Below are 19,361 nucleotides of genomic sequence, written 5' to 3' on the forward strand. Positions count from 1 at the left end.
TCTCCAGGGCCTCCTCTGGACTCACTCCAACAGCTCCATCTCCTTCTGGGCTTGGGGACCCCAGAACAGGAACCAGCACTCCAGGGGGGTCTCCCCAGAGTGGAGCAGAGGGGGACAATCCCCTCCCTGACCCTGCTGGGGATGCAGCCCAGGACAGGGCTGGTTTCTGGACTTCCAGCACATCCAATATCCCCAAGTCCTTCTCATCAGGGCTGTTCTCAATCCATTCTCCACCCAGCCTGGATTTGTGCTTGGGATTCCCAGTCTCCATGTGTAATTAGCTGTAACATCCACCTGCTGGCATGATTTCTGCAGCTCCATGTGTGCTCCTGTCGGCTCCAGCTCTGCTTTCATCCACAACCACTGAGGTTTCCTCACTGCAGCTTCTCCTGAAGGATTCTGATCATTCTGAGCTCAGACCAGATGCAGGAGGTCAGACTCAGCCACATGGGATGAACAAGCACAGGTCCAGCTCCAGAGCACTGTGCTGGTGCAGCTTACCTTATGCTCTGGTTGGAAAGTGGTTGGCAAGGAGAAAAATCATGGATCTGGCGGGAATTCCTGAGCCAACTCCAGCTCTTGGTGGCTCCAGGTTTTTTGGTGGCTTAGGGGATGTGTTGCATCACCCTGCAGGAACCAAGATGAAACAGACTGGGGCAGGGCAGAGTGAGGTGAAGCTGTGGGGTGAATATCCCAGGCAGATCATGTAGGTGAAATTTTCCACTTGTTGTGGCTTCAATCCCATCTCCTGTGGGCTGAGAGTGCCAGGGATTTGTTGTCATTTCAGTGTCCCCAAGCCCTGAATGGATGGCACAGCACCCACTGCCACCAGCCACATGCTCTTTACAATAATTTCACCCTGAAGGTGCTTCAGAGGTGGAACTTGGGAGTGCTTCTGTTGTGCAGGGTGCCGTCCAGCCCCCTCCAGCACCACAGTGCTTTGCCTCTCCTTAATTCCTGGGCTTCCTGCTACCTCCTCTGGGCAGGCACCTCCTTCCTGGAGCTGGAGAGGAAAGAGATGTTCAAGCTTTAATGCAGGCCCTGGCATTCCTCTCCTGTGATTTGTGCATTTTGAGTTGAGCTCATTCTTTGCTCTGAGCTTTCACTGAGAGTTGAAGCCAGGGGAAGATCTGAGGTATTTGTTTGTGTCTAGTGAAGCTTTGGGTGCATTGGAATTGTTTTTCTGAAGTGTTGGCTCAGGCACTTTCAGGTTTTCTCACTCTGCCTTCACACAATGGAGATTATTGTTTGTTTGCTTCCCTCACCACTTTCCAGTGCCTCTTCTGTAGCTGTGCTGGAGCTTAGAGCTTTGCTATCAAAGCACAGCACTTTTTGAAGGAGATAGGGAGATAAAGAGTCCTTCTTCATTCCCTTCTCATCCTCTTTATCTTTTCTTCCTCCAAGCATCCTATTTAAAAAAAAAAAATAATAATGATTGAAACAACTAATGCAAGCCCTGAAAAGCCTGAAGGATTAATTCTGTGCTTGATTTGTTAACATCTCTCTCTCTTTATCTCTTGGAAGGTATTGTCCTCGTTGCCATCAATCCATACGAGCAGCTGCCAATCTATGAGCAAGATGTCATCTATGCCTACAGTGGCCAAAATGGGGGGGACATGGATCCCCACATCTTTGCAGTGGCTGAGGAGGCCTACAAGCAGATGGCCAGGTGAGTGGGTGCTCAGTCAGGGGTGGGAGCATCAAAAATGGGCAAAAACCCCTTAAAATATTGCCATGGTTAAGAGAAGTTGGGGGGTTCCATCATGGTTCTTTGTCCCCAAGCTGGTGTGGTATCACCCTGTCACAGAAATCAAGAAGAGTTTCCAAAGGTTTTTTTGTGACCAGAAAATTTTTTGCAGATAATCAAATTTAATTGAAAGGGGAAACCACTGTGTAGAAGGGAAACAAAATATCTGTGAATATTTTTTTCCTCTTTGAATTTTGAGTACTATTTCAAGCATATCTTGGTGGCCATCATCACCCTTTGCATGGGGCAGAGCTGCTTCATGCTGAAGTCTTTTTGAGGTCAGATATTTTGAACTCTGCTTACCCACTTGGCCCTCTTTTCTGTGCCAAGAGTGCTGGGCTGAGGGGGGGGAATCTCTGTGGTCCTCAGGAACTCACTGCATCTGTGATTCAGATGGGGTTCCTTCTCCTCTTGCTGCTTGGATAAGCTGCTTGGAAGCAATTCAACCCCCTCTTCAAATGTCATGTTTAATAGCTTGGAGGAAACTGCATTTCAGATCATTTTGTAAGATAATCAGACTAAACCCAGAAGCTGATGTTGGTTGTCTTTGTAGAGACACCATAATTTTGAGTTAGGAGCTGTTTGAAGATATTTATGGGTCTCTCAAAGCTGTGCCTTCACGAGATCAATGTGATGTGAGAGTTTCCCTTGATTTATTTCTGTTTGCTGTGTTGCTGAGGTCAGATGCAGGCTTTTTTTCTTCTCAGAGGAGCCATCAGCTGAAAGAATTTGAGATGAAACTGAAAATTGTTGCACTGGGGATGGTTTTCTTAGGGCTGCCTGAAAGGTGTTCAGATTTATTTGTAGATCAGCCCTGAATTTAAGAGCTGCCATGGATGGAGACCACCTGGGTTGTGCCCAAGGTGACTCCAGCTTGCAGTTTGGACCTCTTGGGAGTCATAGAATCATAGAATGGGCTGGGTTGGAAGGGAGCTTAGAGCTCATCAAGTCCAACCCTTGATCCACTCCCCCCGTGGTTCCCAGCCCATGGCACTCAGTGCCACATCCAGGCTCTTTGGAAAGATCTCCAGACACGGAGAATCCACTACTTCCCTGGGCAGCCCATTCCAAGGGCTGATCACCCTCTCCAGAAAGAAATTCTTTCTCAGCTCCAACCTAAACCTCCCCTGGCACAACTTGAGACCCTTTGTGCCCTCTTGTCTTGCTGAGAGTTGCCTGGGAAAGAGCCCAACCCCCCCTGGCTCCAACCTCCTTTCAGGGAGTTGCAGAGAGTGATGAGGTCTCCCCTGAGCCTCCTCTTCTCCAGCCTCAACACCCCCAGCTCCCTCAGCCCTTCCTTCCTCCCAGGAATTCTGCTGGATCCCTTCCCAGCCTCCTTGCTCTTCTCTGCACCTGCTCCAGCACCTCAAGCTCCTTCCTCAACTTCCTGAATGGCCCAGAACTGGACACAGGACTCAAGCTGTGGCCTCCCCAGGGCTGAGCACAGGGGCAGAATCCCTTCCCTGGACCTGCTGGCCACGCTCTTCCTCAGCCAGCCCAGGATGCCATTGGCCTTCTTGGCCACCTGGCCACACTGCTGCCTCCTCTGCAGCTTCCTGGCAAGCCAGACTCCCAGCTCCCTTGCTGCAACCACTCCCTGCCCAGCCTGGAGCTCCCCAGGGGCTTCTTGTGGCCAAAGTGCAGGACCCGGCCCTTGGAATCTTCAACCTCATCCCCTTGGGATCAGCCCAACTCTCCAGTCTCTCCAGGTCCCTCTGCAGAGCCCTCCTGCCTTCCAGCTGATCCACACTTCCCCCCAGCTTAGTGTCAGCTGGGAATTTGCTGAGGATGGACTCAATGCCCTCCTCTAAATCCTCCCTCAAGATATTAAACAGCACTGGGCCCAACACTGATCCCTGGGGGACACCACAGCCACCATTTTGATGCAGCCCCGTTCAGCACCACTCTCTGGGCCCGGCCCTCCAGCCAGTTCCTAACCCAGCACAGGGTGCTCCTGTCCAAGCTGCGGTCTGACAGCTTTTCCAGGAGGATGCTGTGGGAGACGGTGTCAAAGGCTTTGCTGAAGAATTAAAAAAAAATATTGGGGAATTTTCTGGAGAAAGAGGAGGGCTGTGTCCTTCTTAGGTGAATCCTGGCTGAGCAGCAAACATCACAGTGCTTTGGTGAAGTTACCAGGGTTTTCCTAACCAATGTGGTCAGCACCCAGGAGTTTTCCTGACCACCCATCTGAAAAAATAAACATTTTTTTGCTTTTCTGCTGCAGCCTGTCCTGGGGAAGACTTGGTGGTTCCCCACATCCCTGTGCATCTTTTTTGCAGACAGAGGGGGAAAGGCAGCTCTAAGCAGAGGTGCTCACCTCCTCCTTATCAGAGGAAGTCTCCTTTTGACAGCTCTAATTGAAAAGTGCTCTCTCTGGATGCTTAGGAGTGCTCTGGCTGCCAGGGGACAGGGAAATAACCACCTTCAAAGCTCCTGAAGAGACCACTTGCTGTTCAGCACTGCCCTGGTGCTCTCTGTCTCTGGCTGGTGTGAGGGTAATTGCAGGCTTGGGTACAAAAGAGAGATTCAATTGAGGCTGAGAAGAGATTGTAAAGTGGATTAGAGATCTCTGCCTGGTGATTTGAAACGTGGCTTGAAGTGTTGTATTTTCAATCTGAAAGCTTTTAGGTGGAAGCTTAATTCAGGCTTTTCCTTCCACAGTGCTGGAAGGAGAGGGGTGCCTGAGTGGTGTGGGTGGTGGGTGATGGTTTCAAGATTTCTCTTGATTTCTCCTGCAAGATTTCTCCCATCTACAGGCTGGGTCAATGGGATGAGGTCAGTAATGTGAGGTTCAGCCCAGCCAAGTGTTGAGTCCTGCACTTGGGTGACCCCAACCCCAGGCAATGCTCCAGGCTTGGGGCTGGAAAGTGCCCAGAGGGAAAGGAGCTGGGGGTGACAGTGGCTGAAGAGGAGCCAGGGGGTGCCCAGGTGGCCAAGAAGGCCACCAGCATCCTGGCTTGTGTCAGGCAACAGAGCTGGGGAAGGGTCTGGAGCACAAGGAGAAGGTTCTGGAGAACTTGTGAGGAGCTGAGGGAGTGGGAGGGAGCTAAAGTGGGAATGTTGGGTTTGGAGGAGGCTGAGGGGAGACCTTCTGGCTCTCTGCAAGCCCCTGAGAGGAGGTTGGAGCCAGGGGGGTTCAGGCTCTGCTCCCAAGGAAGAAGGGATGGGAGAAGAGGAATTGAGCTGGAGGTTTAGATTGGAGCTTGGGAAGAATTTCTCCCTGGCAAGGGTTGTCAGGGCCTGGCCCAGGCTGCCCAGGGCAGGGCTGGAGTCCCCATCATTCCTGGAGGGATTTCCAAGGCCTGGAGATGTGGTGCTGAGGGCCATGGGGCAGTGGTGGCCTTGGCAGTGCTGGGTTAAGGGTTGGAGTTGATGATTTTCAAGGTCAGCCTGTGTGTGGTGTTGCCCTCTCATTGGGAAATACGAATTGAAAAGGAAAATAAAATATAATAAAAATAAAATAAAATATAAAGGAAGGAAAAAAAGGAAAAAAAAAAACCAAAGGAAAGAAACTGTGGGTAGGCCAGGTGAGGGGCTGCAGTGGGCAAATAACAGCATTGTTGGGGAAACAGTTCAGAAATATACAGGTTGTGAGCAATCCTGACTTACTTCAATTTAGGCTACATTGGGTTAATGGTTATTGAGGCCTAGTTAGAGGCTTTCTGAGAATGAGCTACTGGGAAAGAGATAACTTAATCGGCAACAGAGGAGGAAAATAGTTATGTGGGAAGAAGGTCCCGTGAGAATGGTATGTGTGGTTGGAGTACAAGGCCACCTGCATGATAAGATGATGTAAACAAGGCTCCTCTATATAAAGTGAGTGCAAGTTGCTAATAAACGATTTTCCTGCAATCATATTGATGTGTACATGGAATCCTTAAGCCTCCGCAGATTGCTTTCCCACACAGCATCTGGTCCATTTTTGGGGCCATGGCATCTGAACCCTTAATCATGATGAGGGCATGTCTGATTCCTCCTGTTTAAATATGAAAGCTTCTCCCAAAGAGGATGCTTTGCAGCACTTGCATCTCAAACAGCTTGATAAAGGGCAAATGATTAAAATTCCTTCTGTGGCAGCTTCTAATTTTCCAGTGCCCAGCTCTTTAGAAGCTCTCTGGGTCCCCAGTGTGAGCCTGAGAGCATTTGGTTCATTAGAACAATAATGTTTGAGGCAAAATACCCAGCATGGAGTTAATCTGCTCCAAGTGGAGGGTTGATCATTTAGTGATTAGTTAAAGCAATTTGGGACACATTATCTCCAGGTAGTTGAACTATCTCCTCACTTGGTTTTGTTCTCTATCTACCTGATGCTACCTGGTGAGGTGCTTTGGGTGTTGGTGCTTTTTGTGCCTTTGGGTGCTGTATTTGCAGCCTTTAAAATGGACTCAAAGCTTTGAAGGAACATCCAGGATCCCTCAGAGAGACAGCACAGCCCCTTGGTGCCCTGGCTGGTTGCTTCTTGCTTTTCTTCCAGAAGAACAAAAGCTCCCTTGTGTTCTCATGTCCCTCTGGTGGCTCAGGTTTCCTTCTGTGTCATCACTCTGGATAGAAGCCCGGAGGAAAAAAAACCCTTGGCAGAATAAAAACCCCTTGGAAACTTCCTTCCTGCTGAAGCCAGCCCCACCAGCAGCTTTCCACACATGACCAAGGGTTGTTTGTCACTTCTCACCTACCTTCCCCTTGGTTGATATCCCATCAGTTGTTGCCAGCTCTGTGGAGGTGACCACAGTTTGCAGGTTTCCCGTGGTGGCCTTTGGGGACTGGAGTTACAGGTCAGATGTTTCCCTTCATGTCTGCAGCCCCAGTTTTCTTCTCCCTACCTCAGCTTGGCAGTGCTGTCATTGTGGTGTCTCCAGATACTATTAGAGATGTTACCAACCAATCCAAACCAGTCTGAGATTCTCTAAACTTCTCCAGAGGTGACAAAAAGAAAAAAAAATGGGATAGATTCCACGTAACACTTAGGACCATAGTGAAAACCCTCTGCTCCTTCTTTCCCTGCCATGAGAGGCAGCAGAGGAGAAATGGCTCAATAAATGGTCCTTTTTTTTTTTGTCTTTTTGGGATCATTTGGGCTAAGAATGATGGTGTTTGGTAGCAGCTTTAATCAGAAACCAGACACCCATCAGACATGGGTTGATTCCAAGGGGATGAGGTTGAAGATTCCAAGGGCCGGGTCCTGCACTTTGGCCACAAGAAGCCCCTGGGGAGCTCCAGGCTGGGCAGGGAGTGGTTGCAGCAAGGGAGCTGGGAGTCTGGCTTGGCAGGAAGCTGCAGAGGAGGCAGCAGTGTGGCCAGGTGGCCAAGAAGGCCAATGGCATCCTGGGCTGGCTGAGGAAGAGCGTGGCCAGCAGGTCCAGGGAAGGGATTCTGCCCCTGTGCTCAGCCCTGGGGAGGCCACAGCTTGAGTCCTGTGTCCAGTTCTGGGCCGTTCAGGAAGGAGCTTGAGGTGCTGGAGCAGGTGCAGAGAAGAGCAAGGAGGCTGGGAAGGGATCCAGCAGAATTCCTGGGAGGAAGGAAGGGCTGAGGGAGCTGGGGGTGTTCAGCCTAAAGAAGAGGAGGCTCAGGGGAGATCTCATCACTCTCTCCAAGTCCCTGAAAGGAGGTTGGAGCCAGGGGGGGGTTGGGCTCTTTTCCCAGGCAACTCTCAGCAAGACAAGAGGGCACAAAGGGTCTCAAGTTGTGCCAGGGGAAGTTTAGGGTAGATATTAGAAAGAATTTCTTTCTGGAGAGGGTGATCAGCCCTTGGAATGGGCTGCCCAGGGAAGTAGTGGATTCTCCGTGTCTGGAGCTCTTTCCAAAGAGCCTGGATGTGGCACTCAGTGCCATGGGCTGGGAACCACGGGGGGAGTGGATCAAGGGTTGGACTTGATGAGCTCTGAGGTCCCTTCCAACCCAGCCCGTTCTATGATTCTATGATCCCTTCCAGAAGTGGCACAGCACTGGCATGGGAGAGCTTCAGGTAGTCCCCATCATTCCTGGAGTGATTTCAGAGCCTTTTAGATGTGGTGCTGAGGGCCATGGGGCAGTGGGGGGCTGTGGCAGTGCTGGGTCAAGGGTTGGACTGGCTGATCTTCAAAGCCTTTTCCAACCAAAAAGATTCCATAATTCTGTTGTGTGGATCTCTGGCTGTACAAGAAGCTGCTCCAAATTCTGCTTGTCCTGCTCTGCGGATGAGGAGTCTTTTTTGGAAGCAGCTCTTCTGAGTTTTGTCTTCACAAAAGCAGAGTTGGACCCTCTCAGTTTCTCCTTCTTGTTATTAACACTCAGGGTGGGAGGGAGTCAAAACTATGGTACTTCAAGAATTTTTTTTTTTTTTTAATCTTCAGATTGTTCTCTAAACATTAATCCTCCCAACATCCCCAAAGAAATAGGTTAAATGTGATTTCCACACTGGAGATGCAGATGGATTCATTGACTTATTCCCCCAGCCTGGAGAATTAGTGTCAGAGCTGGGATTAGAGCTGGAGTGACCCCTGAGAATTGTTCCCTGGGTCTGACTCTGCCCTCCTTTCCTTTGGATATTTTTCCCTCTCATAGGAGCTGTGGTTTTAGAGCAAGTGTTTTTGATCTGGATGCTGAGGTCAAGATGAAGTTGAGCAGTGGTTTGCTTGGAGCCAGTGGTGGTTTAGTGAAGAAAAAGCTTTGTGCAACCTGGGCTGGTGGGAGGGGTCCCTGTCCATGGAGAGGGCTTGTATCTTGATGATCTTGAAGGTCTCTTCCAACCCAAACTATCCTATGAAGATGTATGAAAACAAACCTTAGAAGTTCCAGGTCCTTTCTCATGGATTTGTATTTGTATTTTGTATCTCCTGGCTCACTGGGGACATCCCAGATGATTGGAAGTTGGGGAATGTCACACCAATCCACAAAAAGGGCCGGAAAGAGGACCCAGGAAACTCCAGGCCCGTCAGCCTGACCTCAGTGTCTGGCAGGGTCATGGAGCAGCTCATCCTGGGGGCAATCCCACAGCACCTGCAGGATGGGCAAGGGATCAGACCCAGCCAGCACGGGGTTAGGAAGGGCAGGTCCTGTCTGAGCAACCTGAGCTCCTTTTATCATCGGGTGACTGCCTGGGGGATGAGGGGAAGGCTGTGGATGTGGTCTGCCTGGACTTCAGCAAGGCCTTTGACACCGTCTCCCCTAGGATTCTCCTGGAAAAGCTGTCAGGCCATGGCTCAGCCAGGAGCACTCTGTGCTGGGTTAGGAACTGGCTGGAGGGCCGGGCCCAGAGAGTGGTGCTGAACGGGGCTGCATCAAAATGGCGGCCGGTCACTAGTGGTGTCCCCCAGGGATCAGTGTTGGGCCCAGTGCTGTTTAATATCTTGAGGGAGGATTTAGAGGAGGGCATTGAGTCCATCCTCAGGAAATTCCCAGCTGACACTAAGCTGGGGGGAAGTGTGGATCAGCTGGAAGGCAGGAGGGCTCTGCAGAGGGACCTGGAGAGACTGGAGAGTTGGGCTGATCCCAAGGGGATGAGGTTGAAGATTCCAAGGGCCGGGTCCTGCACTTTGGCCACAAGAAGCCCCTGGGGAGCTGCAGGCTGGGCAGGGAGTGGTTGCAGCAAGGGAGCTGGGAGTCTGGCTTGGCAGGAAGCTGCAGAGGAGGCAGCAGTGTGGCCAGGTGGCCAAGAAGGCCAATGACATCCTGGGCTGGCTGAAGAAGAGCGTGGCCAGCAGGTCCAGGGAAGGGATTCTGCCCCTGTGCTCAGCCCTGGGGAGGCCACAGCTTGAGTCCTGTGTCCAGTTCTGGGCCGTTCAGGAAGGAGACTGAGGCCCTGGAGCAGGTCCAAAGGAGGGCAACCAGGCTGGTGAAGGGACTCGTGCACAGACCCTATGAGGAGAGGCTGAGGGAGCTGGGGGTGTTGAGGCTGGAGAAGAGGAGGCTCAGGGGAGACCTCATCACTCTCTGCAACTCCCTGAAAGGAGGTTGGAGCCAGGGGGGGGTTGGGCTCTTTTCCCAGGCAACTCTCAGCAAGACAAGAGGGCACAAAGGGTCTCAAGTTGTGCCAGGGGAGGTTTAGGTTGGAGCTGAGAAAGAATTTCTTTCTGGAGAGGGTGATCAGACCTTGGAATGGGCTGCCCAGGGAAGTAGTGGATTCTCCGTGTCTGGAGCTATTTCCAAAGAGCCTGGATGTGGCACTCAGTGCCATGGTCTAGCAACTGCAACGGTGGTTCAAGGGTTGGACTTGATGAGCTCTGAGCTCCCTTCCAACCCAGCCAATTCTATGATTCTGTGATTCTATGATTTCCTGCTTTAAGGAAAAGCTCACATTGGAAAAATTCAGACTGGGATTTGGGTTTGAAGAAGATCTGAGGTCTCTTTGTCCTTCTGCTTTCAAGCAGTGGTGGTGAAGGCAAAGGATCTTGGAATTAGCCATGAGCACTGAGATGTCCCCTGGCTCTTCTGGATGTGCTGGGAACCATCCCTCTCCTTGGCTTCAGCCCTTTGCTATTCCCATGGCTTGGTCATTCCTCTCTCAGCAATTAGGACTTTTCAGGGATGCTCAGCTCTGACTTCACAGCATCAATTGATGGGAAATCATATCTGACAATGACATTTGACAGCTTAAACAAGCAGGGAAATTTATCTCCTCCATGCAAAAGCTGAGAATTAGCAGCTTCTCCTAATCAAGCCAGGTATTTGGTTTAAGTGCCCTTTCTCTTCATGGACAGATGACTTTTTTATGCTTAGATGTTGCCTAAAAAAACCCTCTCTGTTATCTATTGGACTTTTAGACTATATAAGAAGGAAGAAATATTTTATGGTGAGACACTGGTAGAGGATGACCAGAAAAGTGGTAGACACCCCATCCCTGGAACCATTCCAGGTCAGGTTGGATGGGGCTCTGAGCAACCTGATCCAGTTGGAGATATCCCAGGGGTTGGACTGGATGGACTTGAGAGGTCCCTTCCCACCCAGATGATTTTCTGGTGGTTTTCTCCTCCTGTGAAAACTCCAGTGACTCTTTGTTTGTCATGCTGGGCTGGGCACTTTGCCCATCTCATGCTGTGCTTGTGGCCAAGAGTGAGACTCTTGATGGGTGTTGCTCATAACACACATCTACACACATGACACATATCTACAAAACCTCAAAAACCCAAAACTTACCTCTGTAGCAGCTTCTGCGGAGGTTTTCCTGCTTGAAAGGGTTACACAGAAATAGCCAAGCGAAGCAAAACCTTCAGATGGCACAGGCAGTCCATCTGCCTCAGCCCTCAACTTTGGAGGTGCTGTTGCCCCTCATCTATAAGAAATACTCCTGAATTTTGTTCTGGGTTGGACTTGGACCTCCATGGCTTTGTGAACATCAGTGATGGATGGAGCCTGGAGCTCAGGTCATGGTTTTCTTTCTCATAGAATCAAAGAAGAGTTTGAGTTGGAAGGAACCTTAAAGCTCATCCAGTTCCAACCCCCTGCCATGAGCAGGGACACCCACCAGCCCAGGTTGCTGGTGATGGATGGAGCCTGGAGCTCAGGTCATGGTTTTCTTTCTCATAGAATCAAAGAAGAGCTTGAGTTGGAAGGAACCTTAAAGCTCATAAAGTCCCAACCCCCTGCCATGAGCAGGGACACCCACCAGCCCAGGTTGCTGGGATCGCCTTGGAAAGCTTCTCCAGGAGAAGAAACAAAAGCATTGAAGACCCTTGAGCTGTAGCAGTGGCACATGGTGGGGACAGCATCACTGAAGCTGAATCCCCAGGGCTGGATGAGGGGCAGCACGTTGTGTGCCCATGTTTGTGTATCTTGTGAGCTGTTTGCAAGGGGGAGGAGGGGTCTGATGCACATTGGAGTGGCATGACAAGACGTGGTGACATCCCTGAGGGGCACAGGAACCACAGAGACCCCAGTAGAAGCTGTAACACCATTGCCAGGCTGCAGCAGAGCCACTGTTCACCCTTAACATTTCATTTTACCCAGGCTTCATCTCCATAATAATTTTTTCCTGTGCTGAAGCTGCCAAAATTGACTGTATTTCAAACAGCTGCACCTGCACTATGGCCAAACCTTTGAGTATTTTTTCATTCCATGCTGAATACAAAGAAGCCCTGCCTGGTTTTAACCATTTTCTGCTCCCTGAGCAGCCTCTTTGCTACCAGCCACCCTGGAAGATATAATTTGGTTTTCCCAGCTGGCACCAGCAGTTGGTTAATTAGGATGTCAGAGAAAGGCAAGGCTCTTGTAGCCTTTATTCCTCAAGGCTTTTATTCCTGAAGGTGGGAAAGAAATGTCTTGAGGGAACCTGGACAGACTGGAGAGTTGGGCTGATTCCAATGGGATGAGGTTTAACACGGCCAAGTGCCGGGTCCTGCACTTTGGCCACAACAACCCCATGGGGAGCTCCAGGCTGGGGACAGAGTGGCTGGAGAGCAGCCAGGCAGAAAGGGACCTGGGAGTCTGCATTGACAGGAAGCTGAAGAGGAGGCAGCAGTGTGCCCAGGTGGCCAAGAAGGCCAATGGCATCCTGGGCTGGCTGAGGAAGAGCATGGCCAGCAGGTCCAGGGAAGGGATTCTGCCCCTGTGCTCAGCCCTGGGGAGGCCACAGCTTGAGTCCTGTGTCCAGTTCTGGGCCCCTCAGGAAGTTCAGGAAGGAGCTTGAGGTGCTGGAGCAGGTCCAAAGGAGGGCAACCAGGCTGGTGAAGGGACTTGAGCACAGACCCTGTGAGGAGAGGCTGAGGGAGCTGGGGGTGTTGAGGCTGGAGAAGAGGAGGCTCAGGGGAGACCTCATCACTCTCTGCAACTCCCTGAAAGGAGGTTGGAGCCAGAGGGGGGTTGGGCTCTTTTCCCAGGCAACTCTCAGCAAGACAAGAGGGCACAAAGGGTCTCAAGTTGTGCCAGGGGAGGTTTAGGTTGGAGCTGAGAAAGAATTTCTTTCTGGAGAGGGTGATCAGCCCTTGGAATGGGCTGCCCAGGGAAGTAGTGGATTCTCCGTGTCTGGAGCTCTTTCCAAAGAGCCTGAATGTGGCACTCAGTGCCATGGGCTGGGAAGCACGGGGGGAGTGGATCAAGGGTTGGACTTGATGATCTCTGATGTCCCTTCCAACCCAGCCAGTTCTATGATTCTATGATAACATGCATTTTCCATCCAAAAACAAAAAAACCCAAACCCAACAGAAGAGACACATCAATGAAGATTCAGGAGTTTGAGTGGCCTGGTTGACTTGCCTGGAAGCCAGCAGCTTTATTCTGATTTGATTTTAATATATTACAACTCCAAAAGTTTTCTTGTGCCACAGTGAACCCAGCAGGCCCATTTCATGGAGCATTAGGGCAAATTTTGGAGAAACTGGGGGTAAAATATGACCTGGCAGAGCAACTGCAAGAGCACCAAATGGGTTTGGCCATGGGTGAATGATGGTACTTCAAAAAAAAAAAAAAAAAAAAAACAGAGGGAGATAAACCACTGGGGTTACAACCTAAAAGACAGTTAAAAGGGACTTGAAGCCTGTGGAGTTTGGGTCTGGAGAACCCCTTGGATAGGCTCATTGGTGGGTTGGTCTCTGCCTGGTGTCACCAGCCAGCTGACATGCTGATTGTTGATATGGAGAAGTTATAACTGAGGTTAAAATTGGTAGTGAGAGGTCTTCATGATGGATTTCAGACAGGTAAAAACCAGTTTGCAGAGCAGTACCTCGTAGCAGTTCTGATTGGATGCCAAGGAGTGCAGAATTCCTCTTTTTTGAGCCTTATTGGCTTCATTCAGTGGAAGAGGCTTTCCCAGACAGGTGTAGATTTCATCTTCTGGCTTCAAAAAAACCCCCAACAATCTTTACATATTTGCAGAGCTCCTTTTTCAGGCCCCACACTTGTTGGCAGATACATTGGTTGTCACCTCTTTTTTCTGCTTCTCCTTCACCTCCAATGAAGGATAATCCAAAACCTCTCTGTTTTTTCCTGCCAATCTTGAGTTTTATGCCTATTCTACTGCTGGCCAAGATGGGACATTGACTGCTGGAACTCAGCAAGTGCTTGGCCACAAAGATGATCAAAGCAGAGGTGAAACTTCTCACTTACTTGAACCAGAGAGCTAATGATGATAAATCACCTGTCTGGAAACACCTGCTCTGGGTTTATCCAGCATAATTCTACTTCTGGGACTTAAACACCTCCAGGAAAGAGGAAGGAAGATGAAAAGCTGTGCAGATGTGCTGAGGACATCTCATAGTTTAGCAGTGGCCCTGGTGGTGTTTGGTTAACAGTTGGACTTGATCCTCAAGGTCTTTTCCACTCTTTTCCCTTTGGAACTGGATCTCCAAGCTCTTTTCCAGCCAGAAGAATTCTGTGGCTCCTCACTTTGGAGCTGGCACTGCTTTTTCTCCTTTGGGTTCATCTGTCTGGTGGCTTGTGCTACAAAAAGAGCTTTCTTGCAGATCCATGGAATCCTGCAGGTGCAAGACCAGCCTCTTGGCATCCCTGTGCCTGGATCCTGCAGGACAATCATGGGAGCTTGGCTAAGAGCTGTGGAGGGCTGGCAACCATGACTTAGCAAGTCCTTGGTGAGATGCCCAGCCTGTCCCCACCCCAGGTGACTCAGCCATCAGGAAGGCTTTGGTTGACAGCATCCTCAGTTCGCAGCTGCTGTTTCTGCTTTAACTGCCTGAAAACTGGAGTGCTTGGTGGTTCCTCATGCCAAACTGCTGGTGGATGCTGTGGTATATCTAAGGGATGGATTAAGATGGACTTGATGGATCAATCCCTGAAAGATACAACCGTGTAATAATGGAGGGGTGTTGCAGAATGCTTGTGGATTTTGTTGAAAGTGTAAGAGTGGTGTCTGGGAATCATTTAGCTGCTTCTTGTCTCTCTCTCTCCATGGCCAAATTGCAGAGTTTTTGTGTTTGGAGATCTTGGAGCAAGTCCAGATGAGACCACAAAGGTGATAGGAGGGCTGGAGCAGCTCTGGAGCCAGGCTGAGAGAGCTGGGGTTGTTGAGGCTGGAGAAGAGAAGGCTGCAGGGAGACCTTAGAGCACCTTCCAGTGCCTGAAGGGGCTCCAGGAAAGCTGGGGAGGGACTTGGGACAAGGGCAGGGAGGGATGGGATGAGGGGGAATGTTCTTAAACTGGAAGAGGGAAGATTGAGGTTGGACACTGGGAATAAGTTCTTGAATTTGAGGGTGCTGAGCCCCTGTGCCAGGTTTCCCAGAGAAGCTGTGGCTGCCCCATCCCTGGCAGTGTCTCAGGTCAGGTTGGATGGGGCTTGGAGCAACCTGGGCTGGTGGGAGGTATCCCTGCCCATGGAAAGGGGTTGGAATCTGATGATCTTTCCTATCCCTTCCAGCCCAAACCAGTCTGGGATTTCTGTTGTCTCTGCAAAGCCTTGGAGATGTTCTGGAGATACAATCATAGAATGGTTTGGGTTGGAAGGCATCTGAAAGCTCACCCAGTTCCAGCCCCCTCCATGGGCAGGGACACCTCCCACCAGCCCAGGTTGCACTTCCAACCTGACCTCAGGGGACACTTGATGATGTTCAAATTGTCCTTTCCATTTCAGCTGTGTCACAGCTTTGTTCCCCACAATTATTTCAGCAGATTCCCAAAGAAACCCAACACCCATCCTGGAGGTGGCAACAAGGCCAGGGGGGATGGAGGCATGTGGTGAGGGAAGGTCTTTGCATGATGTGAAGGAACTCCAAGAAGAAAATGGATGAATGTACCAAAGCTTTTCTTCTCTGCCCCAACAGGGATGAGAAGAACCAGTCCATCATTGTCAGTGGGGAGTCAGGTGCTGGCAAGACAGTCTCTGCCAAGTATGCCATGCGCTTCTTCGCAACCGTTGGTGGCTCTGCCAGTGAGACCAACATTGAAGCCAAAGTCCTTGCATCAAGCCCAATTATGGAGGTAAAAGCTGCAGAATTGCCTTTGTCCTGCTTGCAGAGATCACTGTGTCTCTCTCCAGAAGTCACAAAACCAGTGAGAACCATAGGGGTTTGTGAGCCAGACCTGATTTGCAGCCTCACAGCAGCCTCGTGGTGGTCTGAAAATGCAAAAATATCAGTCATGGGTTGGGTTGGAAGGGACCTTAAAGTTCATCCTATCCCAACCCCTTTCCATGGGCAGGGACACCTCCCACCAGCCCAGGTTGCTCCAAGCCCCATCCAACCTGACCTGAGACACTGCCAGGGATGGGGCAGCCACAGCTTCTCTGGGAAACCTGGCACAGGGGCTCAGCACCCTCACATCAAATCTTTTCTTGCTAATGCCTAACCAAAATCTTCCAGTTTGAAGCCATTTCCCCTTGTCCCATCATTCCATGCCCTTTTCCACAGTCCCTCCCCAGCTTTCCTGGAGCCCCTTCAAGCACTGGAAGTTTCTCTAAGGTGTTCCCATTGCTCAGGGAACCTCTCTGTCTTTATTGGAAGAGGCTGAGAAGGTTGCCCACGCAAAAGCAGTAAAAGAGAACTTCTGGGTTTGCAAAACTCCCTCAGGTTTAAGCATAAAAATGGAGTAGAGAGATGTGTGGGTGGTGACATGGTCCTTAGTGCTGAGGTATGTGGGATGTCCCTCCTAGGAAATTGGAGATATAACCTCTGCTTTATAGCCAAGGAATCAAAGCACAGGAGATGTTATCACTGAATGGTTGTGGTTGGAAATAGCCTTGAAGATCATTAATTCCCACTGTTAACCCAGCACTGCCAAGGCCACCCCTGCCCCGTGGCCCTCAGCACCACATCTCCAGGGCTTGGAAATCCCTCCAGGAATGATGGGGACTCCAGGCCCTGCCAACCCTTGCCAGGGAGAAATTGTTCCCCAGCTCCAACCTAAACCTCCCCTAAAGGCTCAGTGGAGGGTTAGGAGATGCCACCTGTCCCCATGGGGGTCCTGAGCTTGCTGTGCCACCCTGAGCTCTGCAGCCTCTGCACTTGGCTCTGGAGTGGCTCTGAGCACAGTTCCACTTGGAGGGATCTCATCAGGCTCTGCAGAGAGTCACACAATCCTTGGGCTTGGAAAAAAACCTTGGAGAGCATCAACTCCAACCCTTAACCCAGCACTGCCAAGGCCACCACTGCCCCATGGCCCTCAGCACCACATCTCCAGGCCTTGCAAAGCCCTCCAGGAATGATGGAGACTCCATCAGTCAGTGACAGTGCTAGGGAGGCATTGGAGAGGCACGAGGGGACTCTGCCCATGTCTCCAAATTCATGAGGAAAAGCCTGAACATCTGGATAAGTTAGAAGGGAGTTCCCTGCTTCTCCCAGGCCTTCATCACCCATGTCCCCTCCCAAGAGAGCTGCTGGTGTTGACTTTTGGTTGAATAAATATTGGGACAATCTAAAATTCTAATTAATGAAAACGTGGCACATATTTGAAGCCTTTTTATGGAAGAAACCCCCATAAATCCAGAAACGAGTGTTTGTATCCAGACCCTGCCCAAAATCCCATTGCTGCTTTGCTGGCCTCAGCTGCTCTCCCTGTTTCAGCTGAGGAGGGTTTTTTCCCACAGCCTCCCCTGTCTATTTACAGAATGCTTGATTATAAATTTACATATGTAAATAGCTTTCCAAATGAAGTGAAAACTGCATGTTTCATGGCATTCTCTCCAGGCAATTGGGAATGCCAAGACCACACGGAATGACAACAGCAGCCGCTTCGGGAAGTACATTCAGATCGGCTTCGATAAGAAGTACCACATCATTGGGGCCAACATGAGGACCTACCTCTTGGAGAAGTCCAGAGTTGTGTTCCAGGTGAGGAATTCTGCTGGTTTGCCTTCTTCATAGAATCCCTGGCTGGTTTGGGTTGGAAGGGATAGAAAAGATCACCCAGTTCCAACCCCTTTCCATGGTCAAGAACACCTCCCACCAGCCCAGGTTGCTCCAAGCCCCATCCAAACTGACCTGAGACACTGCCAGGGATGGGGCAGCCACAGCTTCTCTGGGAATCCTGGCACAGGGGCTCAGCACCCTCAGATTCAAGAATTTCTTCCCAATGTCCAACCTCAATTTTCCTTCTTCCAGTTTAAGACCATTCCCTCTCATCCCATCCCTCCCTGCCCTTGTCCCAAGTCCCTCCCCAGCTTTCCTGGAGCCCCTTCAGGCACTGGAAGGTGCTCTAAGGTCTCCCTGCAGCCTTCTCTTCTCCAGCCTCAACAACCCCAGCTCTCTCAGCCTGGCTCCACAGTATATTTGGGGGGAGGTTTAGTACATTTTTAATTTTTTTAATACATTTTTAATACATTTTTTAATACAACCAGCCCAAGTTGCTCTGAGCCCCATCCAACCTGACCTGAGACACTGCCAGGGATGGGGCAGCCACAGCTTCTCTGGGAAACCTGGCACAGGGGCTCAGCACCCTCAAATTCAACAATTTCTTCCTCATCTCCAACCTCAATCTCCCCTTTCTCTCCAAGTTTTAACACATTTCCCTTCTCCTCTCCCTACCCCCCTGTGTCCAAAGCCCTCCCCCAGCTTTCTTGGAGCCCCTTCAGATATTGGAAGGTTGCTCTGAGCTCACCTGGGAGCCTCCTCTTCTCCAGGCTGAACAAGCCCAATCCCTCAACCTGGCTTCCCAGGGAGGTGCTCAGCCCTCTGAGCATTTGAGTGGCTCCTCTGGACACCTTCCAGGAGCTCTGTGTCCTTCTGGTGTTGGGGACTCCAGAACTGGACCCAGCACTGCAGGGAGGGGTCTCAGCAGAGCAGAGGGGCAGAATCCCCTTCCTTGACCGCTGTGCTTCTGATGCAGCTTGTCTCTCTTTTGGCTGCTGTACACCACGAATTTAATAGTCTGGGTCTTTTCTTTGGATTAAAGATATGGCTTTATAAGTCATTTTCTTGGTGGACAGGGCTTCCAGGTGTGTCTTTCAAGCACAGTCTTTTGCACCCAACCTGGTGACCTCGTTCTGGTGGAATATCAAAAGCCAGGAGGAACAAATTGCAAGGAACAACCTTAAATTTTGAGAAGGTGGAAGGGAGGCAGAGAAGGCTGATGTCTCTCCTATAGCCCATCCCATGGGTTTCTTGTGCATGGCCCAGCACAAGCCATCTTGTGCCTTCAAAACTTCTTTCCTTTCCTTACACACACAAGTCCCACCTAACCCCCAAAGTCCTAAACCCAAAGCCACTTGCATGGGACACTTTTTGTAATACTGCTGTTGGTTTTTTATTTGCAATGTGGTGCTTGCAGGTGAACTTAGCCCCATTTTTCCAGAGTGGTATCAAGTGTGGAAGGTGATTTAAAGTTCTTTATTTCCTTTGCCAGATGGACTGAATTTTGGTCAGGGCGAGGCTCAGCACCTCCTGTTACCCAGATGGAACAAATTCCTCATCTCCTTAGTGACACCAAGGATGATTTAGTGATGGTGGGAAGCTGGGAGTGGGGTCAGGGTGACCTGAGGCTCAGCAGGCACTGAGCTGAGGGTGGGAATGTTGCTGTGACTTCCTTTTATTTCCATTAACTCAGCATTTGACCCCACAGGCAGAGGATGAACGGAACTACCACATCTTCTACCAACTTTGTGCCTCAGCAAGTCTTCCAGAATTCAAAGACCTTGGACTAAGTAAGTACTTCAGCCTTCCAGGTGTTTGGGTTTGATGGCAGCAGGAAAATATTTTTGGGGAGGAGATAAAGGGAGATGAGCTGAGAGGATCTCTTGGCCCAAGTGGTGCATGGGTTTGCC

The 19,361-nt window shown here is 50.4% G+C and overlaps 1 protein-coding gene across 1 annotated transcript in view; it reads left to right on the plus strand.

The window, feature by feature from the left end:
* Window positions 1-19,361, plus strand: part of MYO5B (myosin VB) — a 123,142-nt gene that overhangs the window by 26,852 nt on the left and 76,929 nt on the right. The window contains exons 4-7 of the mRNA XM_030467534.1: window positions 1,525-1,669; window positions 15,430-15,586; window positions 17,290-17,433; window positions 19,160-19,241. Of these exons, the coding sequence (XP_030323394.1) occupies window positions 1,525-1,669; window positions 15,430-15,586; window positions 17,290-17,433; window positions 19,160-19,241 (528 nt within the window). The remainder of the gene's footprint in view (window positions 1-1,524; window positions 1,670-15,429; window positions 15,587-17,289; window positions 17,434-19,159; window positions 19,242-19,361) is intronic.

The sequence above is a fragment of the Calypte anna genome, chromosome Z (genome assembly GCF_003957555.1).
Source record: "Calypte anna isolate BGI_N300 chromosome Z, bCalAnn1_v1.p, whole genome shotgun sequence".
NCBI lineage: Eukaryota > Metazoa > Chordata > Aves > Apodiformes > Trochilidae > Calypte > Calypte anna.